Source organism: Schistocerca cancellata, chromosome 5 (genome assembly GCF_023864275.1).
Source record: "Schistocerca cancellata isolate TAMUIC-IGC-003103 chromosome 5, iqSchCanc2.1, whole genome shotgun sequence".
NCBI classification, from domain to species: domain Eukaryota; kingdom Metazoa; phylum Arthropoda; class Insecta; order Orthoptera; family Acrididae; genus Schistocerca; species Schistocerca cancellata.
In genome coordinates this window covers 517243756-517261517 of record NC_064630.1, presented here as the reverse complement: position 1 = coordinate 517261517, position 17762 = coordinate 517243756, and the positions used below count along the sequence as shown (strand labels likewise).

General features: G+C 38.1%; 1 protein-coding gene across 2 annotated transcripts in view; it reads right to left on the bottom strand.

Moving 5' to 3' along the window:
• Nucleotides 1-17762, bottom strand: part of LOC126188304 (protein HBS1) — a 201463-nt gene that overhangs the window by 139184 nt on the left and 44517 nt on the right. The window contains exon 5 of one of the 2 annotated variants that reach the window (XM_049929896.1): nt 9465-13254. The exons of the other annotated variant lie outside the window; for it this stretch is intronic. Coding sequence (XP_049785853.1) covers nt 11648-13254 — 1607 coding nt within the window. The 3' untranslated portion in view covers nt 9465-11647. Of the gene's footprint in view, nt 1-9464; nt 13255-17762 lie in introns of those variants that run through there. 2 annotated transcript variants of the gene reach the window in all.

Here is a 17762-nt window from a genome sequence, read left to right as displayed (position 1 = left end):
TGACTGGATTTGTGATTTCCTGACAGAGAGGTTGTAGTTCATAGTAATTGATGGAAAGTCATCAAGTAAAACAGAAGTGATTTCAGGCGTTCCCCAAGGTAGTGTTATAGGCCCTTTGCTGTTCCTTACCTATATAAACGATATGGGAGACAATCTGAGCAGCCGTCTTCAGTTGTTTGCAGGTGACGCTGTCGTTTATCGACTAACAAAGTCATCAGAAGATAAAAAAAAAAAGCAGAACGATTTAGAAAAAATATCTACATGGTGCAAAAAGTGGCAGTTGACCCTAAATAACGAAAAGTGTGAGGTCATCCACATGAGTGCTAAAAGGAACTCGTTAAACTTCAGTTACACAATAAATCAGTCTAATCTAAAAGCCGTAAATTCAACTAAATACCTAGGAATTACAATTACAAACAACTTAAATTAGAAAGAACACAGAAAATATTGTGGGGAAGGCTAACCATAGGCTGCATTTTATTGGCAGGACACTTGGAAAATGTAACAGACCTACTAAGCAGACTGCCTACACTACGCTTGTCCATCCTCTTTTAGAATACTGCTACGCGGTGTGGGATCCTTACCAGGAAGGACTGACGGAGTACATCGAAAAAGTTCAAAGAAACGCGACATGTATTATCGCGAAATATGGGAGAGAGTGTCACAGAAATGATACAGGATTTTGGCTGGAAATCATTAAAAGAAAGGTGTTTTTCACTGCGATGGAATCTTCTCACAAAATTCTAATCACCAACTTTCTCCTCCAAATGCGAAAATATTTTGTTGACACCGACCTACATAGAGCAGAACCATCATCACGATAAAATAAGGGAAATCAGAGCTCGGATGGAAAGATATAGGTGTTCATTCTTTCCGCGCGCTATACGAGATAGGAATAATAGAGACTTGTGAAGATGGTTCTATGAACCCTCTGCCACGCACTTAAATGTGATTTGCAGAGTATCCATGTAGATGTAGATGTAGACAACCTCATGAAATCCTGGTCCCTGCATATAAGCAGGGGACTTTTGAAGCTGGTGGAGGCTCTGTAATGGTGTGGGTGTGTGGAACTGGAGTGATATGGGACCCATTAATCATCTAGATAAGAATGTGACAGGTGACATGCACATAAGCATCCTGTCTGATCACCTGCATCCATTCATGTCCACTGTGTATTCCGACGAACTTGGACAATTCCAGCAGGTCAATGCAACACCCCACACATCCAGAATTGCTACAGAGTGGCTCCAGGAACACTCTTCTGAGTCCAGACGCTTCCGTTGGCCACCAAACTCCCCAGACATGAACATTATTGGGCATATCTGGGATGCCTTGCAATATGCTGTTCAGAATAGATCTCTATCCCCTCATACTCTTATGGATTTATGGACAGGCCTGCAGGATTCATTATGCCAGTTCCCTCCAGCATGACTTCAGACATTAGTCAAGTCCATGACACGTCATGTTGCGGCACTTTTGCAAGCTCGCGGGGGCCCTACACGATATTAGGCAGGTTTACCAGTTTCTTTGGCTCTCCAATGTAAATTGGCTAGTTGGTGGCTCATGGGTTCCAATATAACTGACTGAATTGATGTGTCAAAAGATCTGGATAAACTGTTACCCATCACAGTGCAAGACTGTAAAAATAACACAAGAACCTAAAAGTGAAAAGAGACCAAAAGAAAGATCACACAGTGATTAAAACATTTACTTAAGATCCGAGTATCAATTCTTACAGTCCACAAAATGCTAAATATTTGTTTGACCTGGGTCAAATTCCTCATTCAAAACATTCTGCTGAATGATAAAAGAGAACTCCATATCACAAATGGGTTTAAACCTGGTTATCACTGTGTGATTTGTAACAGTCTGAACAATGTGAAGACGTATGTATTAATGACGATGAGTAAGTAGAGCTGTTCCTTTGCAATAGCCCTCTTTAGGAAAAATGAATTTTGAAAAATACAAAATTATTTTATAAGAAAAATATCCATAGCTGACCCACATTTATGAAGCCATGTGGGAAGTATAGGTCGCCTTAATACATGTACCTTTCTTAAAACTTACCTTCACATCTTTACAAATAACTCCCCTCGCAGTTTCATACCCCACTGAAGCGTCTCAAACCACTTAGTGAAAGCTTCTCTGTATGCCTCCATGTGAAGACTATGTAAGATCATTTCAATGTTTTGAAATGATATACTTTCAAAAACATTTTGGGAAAACAGTGACTGATTTGCACAATTGTACATAGGGAAGGAGACTAGATCGCACAAATCACATTTACTAGTGACCAGCTTCAATGCAAATGCAGACCATTTTCAGACCATATTCTAAAGTTGATGTCTGGAGATGGATGTGCGGAGCAGGAACTGCAGAATCCTCCAAATGCTATGAACAGCTGATTAATTCAGCAGTTGAAACCATCTGGAGACTTCTGCAGTTCCTGCTCCAGGGATTCATCTCCACACACAAGCCTCGTAGTATGTTGTGACGACGGTCCATCTTTGGAATGAACCCAGTCATCAATAAACGTGATTTCTGTGAACTAGACTGTTTTTCTAAGTAGAGTTTTTAAATGATTCACACAGATGGTTCCTTACAGTTTAAAAACGAGATTAAGGCAACATCTGGAATCAGGTTTGGAGTTAAAGGTGTTGATGTTGCAAGTATTTTGATTTTGGACATGTGTTCTCATGATGGAATGAATTCCCATACAGAAATTCTATTGACCTTTCTATTGGACTTTTTTTGTTTTTTTGCCCTTGAGAAGTTGAGGCAGACATTCCAGCACAATAGCCTGCTCTTAATTTTTGAAGTGCCCACTTGCATCACCTACTTTCCTTGTTCTTGTCTGGTTTAGGAGACAAATATCATCATTAAGAATGCAGATGCATCAGATTTTGAACAGCTGCTACTAAAACACATTAAGATTGTCAATGGTACACGAAATATGAAAGCTTTTGCTCCTGGGTTGAACTGTGTAGCAACCACAAACAGCGAACATTCTTGACATGCATACTCACATGCAAGATCTTGGTTAAAACTGGGAAGTGAGTCCTGAAAGAACACTGAACAGCAGGAGTCCTCTTCAAGCATTCTCCAGACACTAGTTGCATTTCTTTTCATTCTGGCTGTCACTGGGACCTCAACTGACTTTAATCTTCAAAGCACTCACTAGGATTGAGGTTAGTTGACCTTGAAGGTACAGCAAGTAACGTTAAATCAATGGAGCGTTGACACACACACACACACACACACACACACACACACACACACAGAGAGAGAGAGAGAGAGAGAGAGAGAGATGCGAGCGTGCATGTGCACTCTGGCAAGTAGGGATTTATGAGAAGGTGTACAGCTTTACTACACATGCAGGTATCCAATAAGCTCCTGCAGATGAGTAATGGGTGAATCTGATGTACAAGCAGGGCAGGCACATGAGATGTCATTTCATTTCACAAAAGCACCTCACAAATATTGGTATCATCACCAACTCTGTGTATATTACTTTTCAGTCCATTCAGACCTTGCCGTCACAATTAACAACACACAGACTAAATTGCTGATCCATGTGAGTTCCTTTAATGCTGTGTACAGATCCTACTGCTAACTTTTATGCATTAACATAGGCTTAACAGGTGTACTCGTTTGGAATGGTCACATGTGTACTCCAAAGTGTCTAACTGTCCACTAGTATGAACAACCACACACTAACTACAGTTAGAGCCAGGTTTACCATTCTCATGTTAAGCATACTCTTCAACTCTATGTTAAGTGCCAAATGAAACTGATCACAATACCATGTCACCTGGAGCTTCAAGCAAAAATTTGGTCCTCAGATCTGTACAGGTGCCAACAATCTGTCAAATAAATCTTATACCATTGGAATCCACCCGGCCTCAACCATCACTAATCCACATCCAAGACCTGTTTCTGGTACCTTCCTCTAGTCCCCTGACCACCCCATACCAATCAGATTATCAGTCCTCCTCTTAACTATGCTTTTCATTAAGCAAGCCTGTAACTGCTCTTGCTTGGCCTTTCTCAGCTGATCCTGTTTTCATACATTTTTACTGACTTCCATTGACGTCTCTCATTTTACCTGTACTTTGCCTATGCCACATTCTTCCACCTACCTCAGCTGATCCTCTAGAAAGCAAATGTGACACATGAGCTACAATAACTTTTTTTAATGCTTGACCATTTCGCAACACTACTTCTGTTTATTAAAGGACTGTCCTTCCTAAGAAAAAAATTTTATATCAAATCTTACGTTCGATAATACATGATGAGAGGCACCTAAGACAAGTCACCGAAAACTATCAAGAATGAGTAAATATCTCAAGGTACCGTTTTTCCTAAGTTACACTGGACAATGTGTTGAGATGCTTATGATACTCCTTGGTCTACTGTCGCAACGCTCCAAACAGAAAATTCGTTTATGATACTATTTAAATTAATCATATTACAGCACAGATGTGCAGAAGTAATATTTTACATATTATTTATACTATGTACATCGATCAGTTCCACCACAAAATTCTTCAATGAAGGAAACAGAATTGGCCACCAATAACTTCTGTAGGCTCCTCTAACAATGAACTTCCTTATTTGTTAAATTTTTTATATATGTTAGTAAGTTATTTAAAATGTGTGTTCCTGAATAATGGGCACCTTTCTAGGGCAAAAGACAAGACTTCCAATCTTTATGAAGATTACTCTTCTTTCTAGAACTAATTTAATGAACTAAGGTGTTGGTTTGAAAAAGAAAAAAAACAAAGACATACTATATGTGACAAATTTCAGTCAAGAAACAAATTAGCAAGTAGCAGCTATGATCCTTAGTTCCTTGAACAGACCTCTGCAGGACATTTTTGAGTTCACACCACAAATAATTTGTGTTACACTTTTTTGAGCTCTGAAAACTTCAACTTGGCTTGATAAGTTACTCCATTACAATATTAGGTAATAAGAGTAAGGGAAGTATGCTAGCTTTTTCATTTTTACATCTCCTATATTAACAACATCTGCACAGCAAATAAAGATTTGTTTCAGTGCTTCAGCAGTTCTGTGGAATGCTCCACCCAACTAAACTTACTAACTAGTTGTAATTTCAAGAATGTAAAACTCTTAACCAGTCTGTCTGCTTGCCTTCACATTTTAGACATATACTGTGAAGAAACCTCTTGCAAGTTCTGAACTTTAAATAATGTATCTTTTCAAAGTTTTGTGCTAAAGAATTGGCCAGGAACCGTTTACTAATGTCTATGAAAATTTCATTTGCCAGTAATTCTAAAACTATACATTAGTTGCTGTTTATTGCAATGTTTGTGTCATCTGCTAAACAAACAAGCTTGGCATCTGCTAATGTTACTGTGAAAGGTCGTTAACAAAACCAGGAAAAAATGAAGAGCCTATCACGGAACCTCATGGGACATCACATGTAATTATTAAATTGGCACTTACGTTCACAGTGTTTCTGTTTTCATGTTGGTATTCTGGTTGCTGTGGGTTTATATCAATTTTTAGTTCACTGTTGCAGTTTGAATTTACATACCTGTCATTTTGTCATTCGAAGACAGTGAATAGAGCTATGGATGCTAGAAAATGGAGTGCCAAGTGGAGAAATTGGAACATTTCCGACATTTCAGTTCAATAAATGGGTGACAGCGATGGAGGCTACTGGTGAAATCTGTGCCATGTACAGAGAGAATGCAACTGGACAGAACATGGCAAGAAAATGGTTTTCTCATTTTAAGGAGGACTGTTTTGACATTGGTAACCCTCCACATTCAGAAAGACCTTTGGGGTTTGATGAAGATAATTTAAATGCATTACTCCACAATGACCCATGTCAGTGTACTCGAGAACGAGCAGATGTGATGAACTGTGATCATTCCTATCATGTATTGTTATTGCTGATGAGAAAAGTTGTTTGTATGCAAACACAAGAAAAAGAAAGGAATGGTTGAGCGAGCACAAAGCAGCAACTTTCTGTACAAAGACCTGTGAGCATCCACAAAAGATAATGTTATGCATCTGGTGGAACAGCGACTGTGGGGTGTACTACGGATTGATCCCTGAGGTGTAACCATCACTGCTGACATTTTTTGCCAACACTGTATGTCTTGCAGATACAATCCAAGAACAACAACCAGGAACACTGCATGAAGTAATGCTACTCCACGGTAATGCCTGCCGGCATATTGCTAAACTGACAAAGAACGTTATACAGGAGTTGGGTTGGGAGGTCTTCCCATACCCACCTTATTCACCTGATCTTGTGCCCTCAGATTTTCACCTTTCTCACTCTCTATCAAACAACCTTCAGGGGATTTCCTTTCCAGATGAAAGTGCACTCCAAACATGTGTCAACAAGTTCTTCGCCCCAAAACTACGTTATTTCTACAGTCACATAATCATTGTTAACATCGAGTATTGATTTAAGTGTCAGGAAGTCATTTCTGAAAGTATTTGTATGGAGTGAAGCCATGTATGGAAGTGAAACATGCATGATAAATAGTTTAGACGAGAAGAGAATAGAGGCTTTCGAAATGTGGTGCTACAGAAGAATGCTGAAGATTAGATGGGTAGATCACATAACTAATGAGGAGGTATAGAATAGAATTGGGGAGAAGAGGAGTTTGTGGCACAACTTGACTAGAAGAAGGGACTAGTTAGTAGGACATGTTCTGAGGCATCGAGAGATCACTAATTTAGCATTGGAGGGCAGCATGGTGGGTAAAAATCGTAGAAGGAGACCAAGAGATGAGTACACTAAGCAGATTCAGAAGGATGTAGGCTGCAGTACGTACTGGGAGATGAAGAAGCTTGCACAGGATAGAGTGGCATGGAGAGCTGCATCAAACCAGTCTCAGGACTGAAGACCACAACAACAACAACAACAACAACCCCAGATTGGCAGACTGCTGTAAATAGTGAAGGTGAATATATTATTGATGACTAAAGTTTCTGTCCCGTGTGTGTGTGTGTGTGTGTGTGTGTGTGTGTGTGTGTGTGTGTGTGTGTGTGTCCGCATCTCGTGGTCGTGCGGTAGCGTTCTCGCTTCCCACGCCCGGCTTCCCGGGTTCGATTCCCGGCGGGGTCAGGGATTTTCTCCGCTTCGTGATGGCTGGGTGTTGTGTGCTGTCCTTAGGTTAGTTAGGTTTAAGTAGTTCTAAGTTCTAGCGGACTGATGACCATAGATGTTAAGTCCTATAGTGCTCAGAGCCATTTGAACCATTTGTGTGTGTGTGTGTGTGTGTGTGTGTTAAACTTACGGAAAAATGCTACAAACTTGTGCACCAATCCAATAGTCCCCAGCTGAATGATGACAGATAGCTTAATACAGGACTTTGTGGAAAGAAATAGCTTACCAACGTGCGGCTGACAACAGCTGTTCCTGAGATTTAACAATCTATACCTACCACGAATAAATACACACATGGGCACATCAGTTATGACACGACAGCAGGAGTAATTTTTCTCTGTGCACCCTAATTTAACCAATCAGAAATTTAAAAAAATCTTTTCTATGCATACTTTATGCTTTTTTTTATTTTTTAGATTGGTATTTCACTACCACAGAACTAAGTATTGTGTCTCTAAAGCTGCTGTTCCCAAATGCAAATGCCGCTTTCGATTTATATATTACATCATCTTCATACTGGGCTCCACAACCATAAGTTTATTAAATGAAGGTGGCTTTTCTCCATTTACTTTATACCAACACAAACCACCTCTTCATTCTGTAACTTTTTTAGAATTTTAAAGCCATTATCAAGTACATAGCTTAGACAAGGTGTCGTGTGTAGGGAATAGGCTTTATACTCAATTTTGGTTTATAATTTGTATTGTTCTTGATGATTTGCAGACAGATGGTGCACTTAAAGCATGAAATTGCTGCCTTCTGTTATGCTTTATGCATATATCTTAAACAAAACAGCAATCAGAAGTTTTAAGAGAAAGAACACAATTATAACCAAGTGATATACAAGTTGATAATCCCACATACCAAATATGGGAAGCTCAGTTCTTACCATTCGCAACACACATGGAAATAGCTTGGCATACTTTTAAGATCTGAACCATGTAGTTCTACTCCAAAAAAGAAAGAATTTTAAGAATAATGTTTTGGGAAAAGGCATGAAATAACTTCTTTGCCCATTTTTCAACTTGACTTAAGAACAGAAAATGTCTCTCTGAAGGAAGATGATTGAGTATCTTTGCCACATACAAACAGAGATAAAGCTGGCACAGCTAAATAAAAAAACAAATGGGAATTTTCTTTATTAAACATATAAAAATCAATAGTCGCAATATGCACAACCATATTTTCAACAATGATTTCATTTTCTTTAAAAAACTAATTCTATCACATGAAGAGAGAAATTTGTACCATATGTGAGCAAATTGTCATTGTACTGTAATAAATACATAAAAAAATAAAAATCAATCACAAGTGCACATTATTTGAGACCAATGAATCACTAATAACACCACAATCTACATTAAAATTCTGCCGCAGTATAGTGACAAAAGGATTGTAAAAAGAAAATACCAATTCAGTCTTTTTAATTCAATACTAATACAATTCAACGGTTCAGAACAATACTATCTTAACTATCAATGGAGTCACATGTCTTCTCATTGTCCAACCTCACTTTTATCTGGTGTAATATGACTGTACATGCTATCTTTATTGGTATAGCTTGCAAACATGAAAGAACAAACATCATAACTAGACACCAGATCAAATTTCTGTGATATATCATCCTTTACAGTGGTACAGCATGAGGCTTGTGAGATCAAATAATTAGTGTTTGGCAGTTCTATGGTGGCATTCAAATGTGTAGTAAAACAATGATTTTGAATATGTTTGGTATTAGTGATCAGTGGGTAAAAGCAATTTCAGCAAAAACTAGTCCTGAATCTATACAGAGTTACAGGAAACGATGCAAGCACACCAAATATCACACATCAGAGGTTATTATGCAAGGGATTAGGGATCATATAGAATTTTTTGAAAATGTAGAATAATATTAAATAGGTAACACTCTTATATATATATAAAAAGAAAGATGATGAGACTTACAAAACAAAAGCGCTGGCAGGTCGATAGACGCACAAACAAACACAAACATACACACAAAATTCAAGCTTTCGCAACCAACGGTTGCCTCATCAGGAAAGAGGGAAGGAGAGGGAAAGACGAAAGGATTGGGGTTTTAAGGGAGAGGGTAAGGAGTCATTCCAATCCCGGGAGCAGAAAGACTTACCTTAGAGGGAAAAAGGACAGGTGTCTGTGTATATGCGGATGGATATGTGTGTGTGTGCGAGTAATACCTATGGTATATGTGTGGATGGATATGTGTGTGTGTGTGTGCGAGTGTATACCCATCCCTTTTTCCCCCTAAGGTAAGTCTTTCCGCTCCCGGGACTGGAATGACTCCTTACCCTCTCCCTTAAAACCCACATCCTTTCGTCTTTCCCTCTCCTTCCCTCTTTCCTGATGAGGCAACAGTCTGTTGCGAAAGCTTGAATTTTGTGTGTATGTTTGTGTTCGTTTTTGTGTGTCTGTCGACCTGCCAGCACTTTCATTTGGTAAGTCACATCATCTTTGTTTATATATATATATATATTTTTCTTCTGCTTGGATGAACGAAAAAGTTTTAATGCTGAGTACAAACTAGGATTTTTTAAAAAGAAAGAAAAAAAAGTTAACTATGATGTGTGGGAGACACACACGGATCCAGATCCGGGAAGAAAAGCTACCTTGGAAGATACCACAGGCAGACATTTACTGAATAAAGATAATTATGGTGTTTGCAGAGAAACATTACTGACAAGATGAAGAGCCAGAATGACAATACATTCCTGTGTGCCTGCTTTAATCTCCAGCAGCTACTGAATTCTCCCTACTTTGACACATCTTTATTCTACTACTAATGAAGACTCGTCACTTACAATTTTACTATCTGTAACCTAAGGAAGAGAAAAGAAGATTGTCAATGTGGGATGAGGGCACTGGAAATTTTCTTTCTATTTATGATGACTGCAGTGGCCAACATCAAAGCAGATTTGTCTTTATCATGTGTTTCCTCAGTGTAGCTAACCTGTCAATTGATTCAATTTAGTCTTTAGAGAAGGAGCACATTAAAAATGAAGGAGACAGCATGTATGGCATTATAAGAGAGCCAAAAAAGGGCATCAGCATTTATCTACCAGCTCAATGGAATACAACAGCTGCTACAGGACAACAAGGTAGAAAATGATACATGACCGAGATCTGGCAAAGTGATTTTTTCCCCTATTTCAAAGAGGCATATTCTAAGGTTACAGATTGGACCACAACAGAAAATTGAGAAAGGATGAAATGGGTTGGAGTGACAGTTTTGATAGTGAAGAAATAGAAACCATGGAACATGTTTTTTCAAATATTAATATGGTGCTGAGTACAAAGCAAATGATTCATTGCATAACTCTGAGGCTGCAGGCCACATATAGAACACGCAGCTACGTTGCCATTCACATATTCCTCACCACTACCAACTTAAGAGGGGATAATATTCAACTTTATAGCTTCTTTGCAAGAGAAATATTATACCAACTACTTACCATGGCTTTTATGACAACTTGCACATGTGAACCTCATGTTAAGCAAGATGAATAAAGGTGTGTAATAATTGTATTTTGATGACAGCTACATTTTCAGTTTAAATTTTGTTTTTTTAATATCAATTTTTTTTGTACTTCACTTACATGTGTGTCCATGCACAGAAATTCGCTGCTGAACTGACACTGTGGTTTCAACTGTTACTGTCATACACAGAGCACAATATAGTTTTTTAACATGTGCACCTTGCATTGATAACCATGTACATTTAGAGGAATAAAATCTTAATGTGTTGTTAATTTTGGTTACTAATGAATTTAACAGCAATTTTCACTCCCAAAACACTTACATATATGTAATCACTGAAATAAAGTGAATGCCAATGATACAAATGGTCTTTCTAAATAAACAGCAAGACTGTAAAGTTAAGTGGTGATTTTTGAGAAACAACGAAACTTTACATTTGTTATCCTGTAAAATTTCACAGAAGTAAATTGGGATAATATTATTCCGAACCGTCAAATTTATACCTCAGTGAAATAATTGTAGTTTTAATTGAAATACTTTTTCAATGAGTAAAAATATATCACTTAAGCAAAAGGAAATGTAGTTTGTGTGAATAAGAGTTTTAAACTGCATCCAACAAACTGTATGCACAGGTCTGTCAGTTGCTCACTATTCAACAACAATGTACTCCCAAGCCAATGAATTAATGTTATATCTATGTAGAGACATGAAACCAGAACACAATGACAAATGATTTACAGTAGTGAACCAGAGAATTCCCAAGTGAGGACAATGGAGTAAAAAAAGAAAATGTTTGTATAAAAGTGTAAATGTTCCTGGTCCCAAAGACAGAAAGAAAAGCCCATACCATTGACTTAACAAAATCTAATTAAATGAAAACAACATATACTGTACGGCACAATGATTTAAAATGTCAATGATTCTTATTAATTACCTGAGAGGTCGTTCTTTTTCAACCACTACAAATTTTAACACCATATTTCAAACTGCACAATACACTCATCACTTCAATCTAAGATAGGTCAAAATAACATCATCTGGGGATGGAGTATTGAAAGTAAATCTGCTTATACTTTCAGATATTTGTCTCTTTTTGGACACACTTTTTACATGATGGACTCTCCACTTTCTGCACAACACTTTACCAAATGCTGATGGTTCTCTCCTGGACTGACTATATTTATCTCTTAATGCATCACTTGCATCCAATAAACAAGGTAAGTTAGGAACAAATAAATGATCTTCTGATGTCAAGTCAATAGGAAAACGTTTATCTTGTGTTGGGTAGTCAACCACAACAGAATCTTTAGTGCTCTCTCCTTGTGTGTTCTTTAGAGCACATTTCAAATCTATAACCCAGTTATCCGTATCATTGTCTTCATCTGCCATAGCACTATCCATACTAGAAGTGTTTACATCTTGACTACCATCAGACAAAGATTCAGATATACCTCTCCTTTTTTGTGCAATATGCAGACGTGGTATAACAAACTGTGGGCATGATTCTGACTTCATAACCTCATAATTACTAACTGCATGAGGGCTATTGCAGTATGAAGATGATTTGTGTACTAGATGATTTTTGACAATTTCCGACAAAGAAGACAAGTTTTGATTTCCAGACGATGATGTTGTTTTGTCACTGCTCTTCACTTTCCTTAAACAAGGCACATGATTAAGCATTTGAACTTTTGACTTTGTATCACTCTGACACAAATTTAATAAAACTGGAGATCCTAATGGGCCTGCAGATTCACCTGCATTCTGTGTTGACAATTTGCTGAATCTCTCTGCCATTCCACTTTCAGATGTTGAAACTATGTCGTCAATAGACAAATGTCTGTCTTCATTTTTTGAATATTGTTCACAATGGGGTATATGGGGTACTATATCTTTGCTTGCTGTGTCCAGAGCATCTGCAGAACCAAAACTTTCACTGTGGCATTTTACTAGTTCATCACAGACTGCTCCACGACTATCTGCATCTATGAACATCTCACTTGTCGTATTGTCACAATTTCTTAAAGATGGAACTGTTGGTGCCCTGCATGAAAGTTCAGACTGACTTATCTCCAGTATTTCTAACTTCTTTTCTGAAGGAGTTACATTCTTCAAAGAATACTGTTTTGCAAGTGTAGCCAGTGAAGAAAATGCTATTTCATCTGAATCTGAATCATCCCCTTCTGCTATGTTTTCTTTATCTGAATCTTTACGAAGTTTCTGTAGGCGTGGTATTTGAAATTTCAATTGGGTCTCAGGACAGCTATTAACAGCCTTCATTCTGTCATTTGACGAGTCATTGTTAATTTTCAGCATCCCAGAGTTTCCTGAAGTATTCGTAGTTCCACAAATATTGTTTACACTGCCAAACTTTTCGGTTCTTTCATTAACAGTTAGCGAAAATTCCTTGGGCAAATTACTTTGTTTCATATTAAAATTAGAGGACAAATTTGTACTGTCTACTGCTAAATGGTTTAACATTAAAAAGTCTGCATTCAAACAATTATGCTGTGGTTTCCGAGTTTTACAATGAATATTGAAATGTTTGTATTCTTGATTTCTTGTCAAATGACTTTGCACACAGGGATAAAAATCACTAAAATCATCATCTTACCTTCCACATCACCAGTAATAAGTCATTTTGTGGAGGGCAGATGCATTAATAATGATTGAGCAGTGATGATGACATTCCACATAGATGACAGGTGAATATGGAAAAGAAAAGGAAAGGAAACAATTGATATGTTATTACAACAGTAAAAATATAAATTAATAAAAACATAACTAAATCAAATATGAAAACAACAATGACATAAGACAAATCTGCCTACATAGTTCACATTAAATGACAACTGATAACCAAAACTGAAGTGTGGTAACTGTCATTGAAAAAAGGAGAGTAAATGAAACAGAGGGGCTTGTGTGTTTTAGCTTTGAGAAGCCATTATTTTTTTAATATACTGGGCAGAAGTTAAAGAAAGGTCTCTACTTCATACAACAACAGAAATCTTACTATAATTTTTCTGTTAATATGCAACTTCATATAGTGAACATAAGCAAAAGAATGGATAAACCTCAGTCATTAAATATGGATGGAGGAAGGCATGAAATGGTGGGAAATGACATACTATATGGGAAATGCACACACTGCATAGATTTCTTGCTAAAATGATTCTCAGTAAACAACAAAGAATAACCAATACAAAGTTGTAGTTTTCTTCTACTTCTTCCCTACCTTCCAGCTCTTAATGTCCAGGTACAGTACACTTCTTGAATGTCTCCCATAACAATCTACCTGATTATTGTTTCCTTTGTGTTGCCGCCAGGAGGAATCGTCAATATATGACAGGAACTATCATTCAAAGCAAAAGATTCTAGAAAGATGGTATCCAAAATGCATACTTTAAGAGCCATGAGCACTTCATCTTTGATACGGTGACACAAATATCTTCTACTACAAGCTCTTACCTTCCCATATCTTGATGGATGGTAGTAAGTACCAAAACAAATGCCTAGTAACCAAGGGTTTAAAGGTGCATACCATAACAGCTATGAGCACTTCAATACTATGAAACACATCTCTTCAACTTAAGAAGGGTTCATAGCTCTTAGGTAATGCACTTTAGAGCCTTTGTTACCAAACTTGTTTTCTTGTTTTGGTCCATACTACCTCCTCTCAAAATACAGTGGACAAAGAAAGAGTTTGCAGCAGAAAACATTTGTTTCATACTAGAAGGTGAAGAAGTGCTCATAGCTCCTCATAGCTCTTAGGTATACATTCAAGAGCTCATATTTGGTAGACTCTTTCTTCCAATGATCATTTCTCTCCTATCCCTGGATGTTTACGATTCCTCCTGGGACACCCTGTACATTGAAAATTCATTAGTGTGCGAAAGTTGATGACAAAAGTAACTTTCGCATGATGTGTCACTGCTAAGTAACATAGCTTCATGAAACTTGGACATACATAGAAAGAATCAGCACAATATGCTACAAAAGATAACTGAAAGAAATATGCAGTGAGACAAACAGAAGTGACACTTTTTTTTTCAAAGACAATAATTACACTGATACCACTGCATTTCATGATGATCCTTTGGATATTACAGAAGCAGGGACATAGTTCTTAACAAGGTGTGTGATTACTACAGATGGCAATGCATGCTCTGCAATGTGCTACCATGGTGGCAACAAGGTTGGTAAACAGTTCATGTGATAGAGCTTTTCATTCCTACACCAGCACTGTTGGCATCTGCTGGATGGTCGGTTCATGTGGCCATGCTGCAATTATCTCCACAATGCACCCTACACGTGCTCAGTGGAATTTAAATTAGGGGAACTAGCAGGCCAGGCCATTCGCTCAATATCCTCTCACTTCAAGAGCTTCTCCACCTATGCCGTTCAATGTCATCGTGCACTGTCACCCATATAAAGGAAGTCACCACTGAAAAGGCACACATGGGGAAGGAGTACAGTGTCACAATAATGTTGAATCGTGAATGTACCTTGTTTAAAGATTTGCAAGTCAGTACGTCCATGCAGCATTATGCCTCCCCACACCACAATAACTGGATCACCAAAACGGCAAAGTTCAATGATGTTTCTGGGCCCATTACATGTTCCCACCTCTTGCCACATGTTGTACATCCAGCACTGTCTAACATTATCGTTTTCATGATATAGTTGTGATAGTGTGGGGAGGCATAATGCTGCATGTATGTACTGACCTCCAAATCTCTGAACACTGTACACCAAAGAGTCAGTGTTATTGTGACACTTACTCTTTCCCCTTGTGCATCTTCTCAGGGATGCATTTGGCCCTGACTTCACTTTTACGGGTGACCATGCAGGACAGCATCAAACGGTGCAGTTGGAGGAGTGATAAATTTCATTGAGCAAGTGTGGGATGTGTTGGGGAGACATGTCACAGTACAGCCACATGCACTGACCATGCAAAAGTTGCCAGCTATGTTGGTGAAGGAAAGGAACACCCTACCACACGAACTGTTTATAAACTCTGTTGTCACCATGGTAGCACATTGCAAAGCATCCACTGCCATTTGCAGAGATCACACATCCCGCTGAGAACCATGTCCTGCCTTTTGTAATGTCCAGGGGACCATCATGAAACATGGTAACATCAGTATAATCATGCCTTTGAATAGAAATGTCTCACTGTGTTCTTCTTTCAGCTACTTTCTGTACTACAATGTAGCAATTCTTTCCATGTATGTCCAAGTTTCATCATGCTATTTTACTCTGAAGTGACACATCATGCAAAATTTACTTTCATCCTTAAATTTTGCTCACCAGTATATGTACAAATCTCGCTGCAGCCGTGGAAGAGGGTGTTTAGGTGTGTAGTGTGGTTGTGTGTACTTTTACTAGAAGATCAAAATCTAAGAAGCTACTGTGAAAACTATTTTCTGGTATGTGTTTCTATGATCCACACGTCAGTCTGCTATAGGTGAATGGTTGCCTTTGCCTTTACAAACTATGCATTTGTAATTGTGATGCTTGACAGCAAATGCATGTTACACACTTCTTATATAATTTTGTTGTTATGGTTCCTAAAGTCAACTGTTCTTTCCAAGTAGATGGAGGGGAGGGGAGGGTGGGGCCATGTATTATAGAGAAAATTAATTTCTGTGAGAATTATTGGAAGGACATAATCTGTGACTAAAACAAAGAGGTGGAGATTTGACAGCAAAATGACAGAGGAAAATAGAAACTTTAAAAGTAATAAAATGGGGCCACCAAAGTATTGGAAAATAACCCCTTCTGATATTCATATAAATTCATTGATTATAGAATATCATGGTAATCCAAACTGCCAACTTACCAAAAACGTAATTTAGTTTACGGGCTCAACATGATAAATGTGTGCGTGTGCATGCGCAAGCACCTCCTACACGCACACATGCATACTTCATACTTTTTCCAACTGTCTTGGTAGCTGTATATATTCACCATCCCAAAGTTTTAGGAACATTCGGCAGTGAAACATTGGTGACACCCTATCAACCATGTCTTTACTTTTGGAAAGATAGCAAAGTCACAGGAAGCAATAGTAGAACTGTAAGTAAAGTGCTCAATAATTTTGCATTTTACTGCAACCAAATAGAAAGTAGCAATTTTGGAGTGTGTGTCCAATTCTTACAGGAATGAAATCAGACACTGTCAGGCCTTGACCTTGAACAAATGGTTTTTGCCATCTGCGTATTTTAAGCATTGTGCCACAAATGATATCAAATGCCATTCATATTGATCCTCTTCCCCTCCCTTTATTGCATCCCATACTAGCCCAAAGTTACTCATTTTTTTAGATAAAAATTCATTTATTTGCATATTTTATGAGTTCTCCCTATGTTGAGAGATTTTACTGTCTTTCCATAAGGAAAAATACAGCTGCAAGGATGGTAATTTCTTTTTATTCCAGATGCACAGCTCCTAAAGGTGTGTGAGGTGATGATGCATCCAGCAGCCAAGAGAGGTGTTGGAAACTGATAAGGTATGGCTTAAGTTCAGTGAAAATTATTTTGCAGAAGTAAAATATATGTTCTGTGTTGCAAATTCTTGTCTAGTATTCTCTGTATGTCAACCTGTCAGCTGAGTCGGCTGAAAGCAGTGTGCAGAGCTGTCACACTTCATAATAATGTTATTGGTATTCTTCTGACACTTTAAGAGGGACACTGTTTTACCAGCTGTAATGTTGCAATATTTCTAATATTTTGTGAATTAACCCTTTGACTGCTCTGGATGAGTTAACACGCATGCCTTTGTAACTGTCCCTGTGTGCTCTGAATGTGTTTACACACACCACCAGTCAGATAGAAGGACTGATAGCATACGTACACATGTTCAGAGCACCAGGAACAGGTACAAAGACATGCGCGTTGACACGTCAAGAGCAGTTAAAGGGTTAATTCACCAAATATTTGTGTAGACACTTTCAGAGTACCACATAGAAGACCTGATCGCGCGCGTAAACACGTCCACAGCACACTGGGACAAGTACGAAGGTGCGCACGTTAACACGTCCAGAGCAGTAAGACGGCTAAGTGTTTCAGTTACTAGCTAGTCGAACATTTTCAAACTATAGTTGTACGAAAATAAG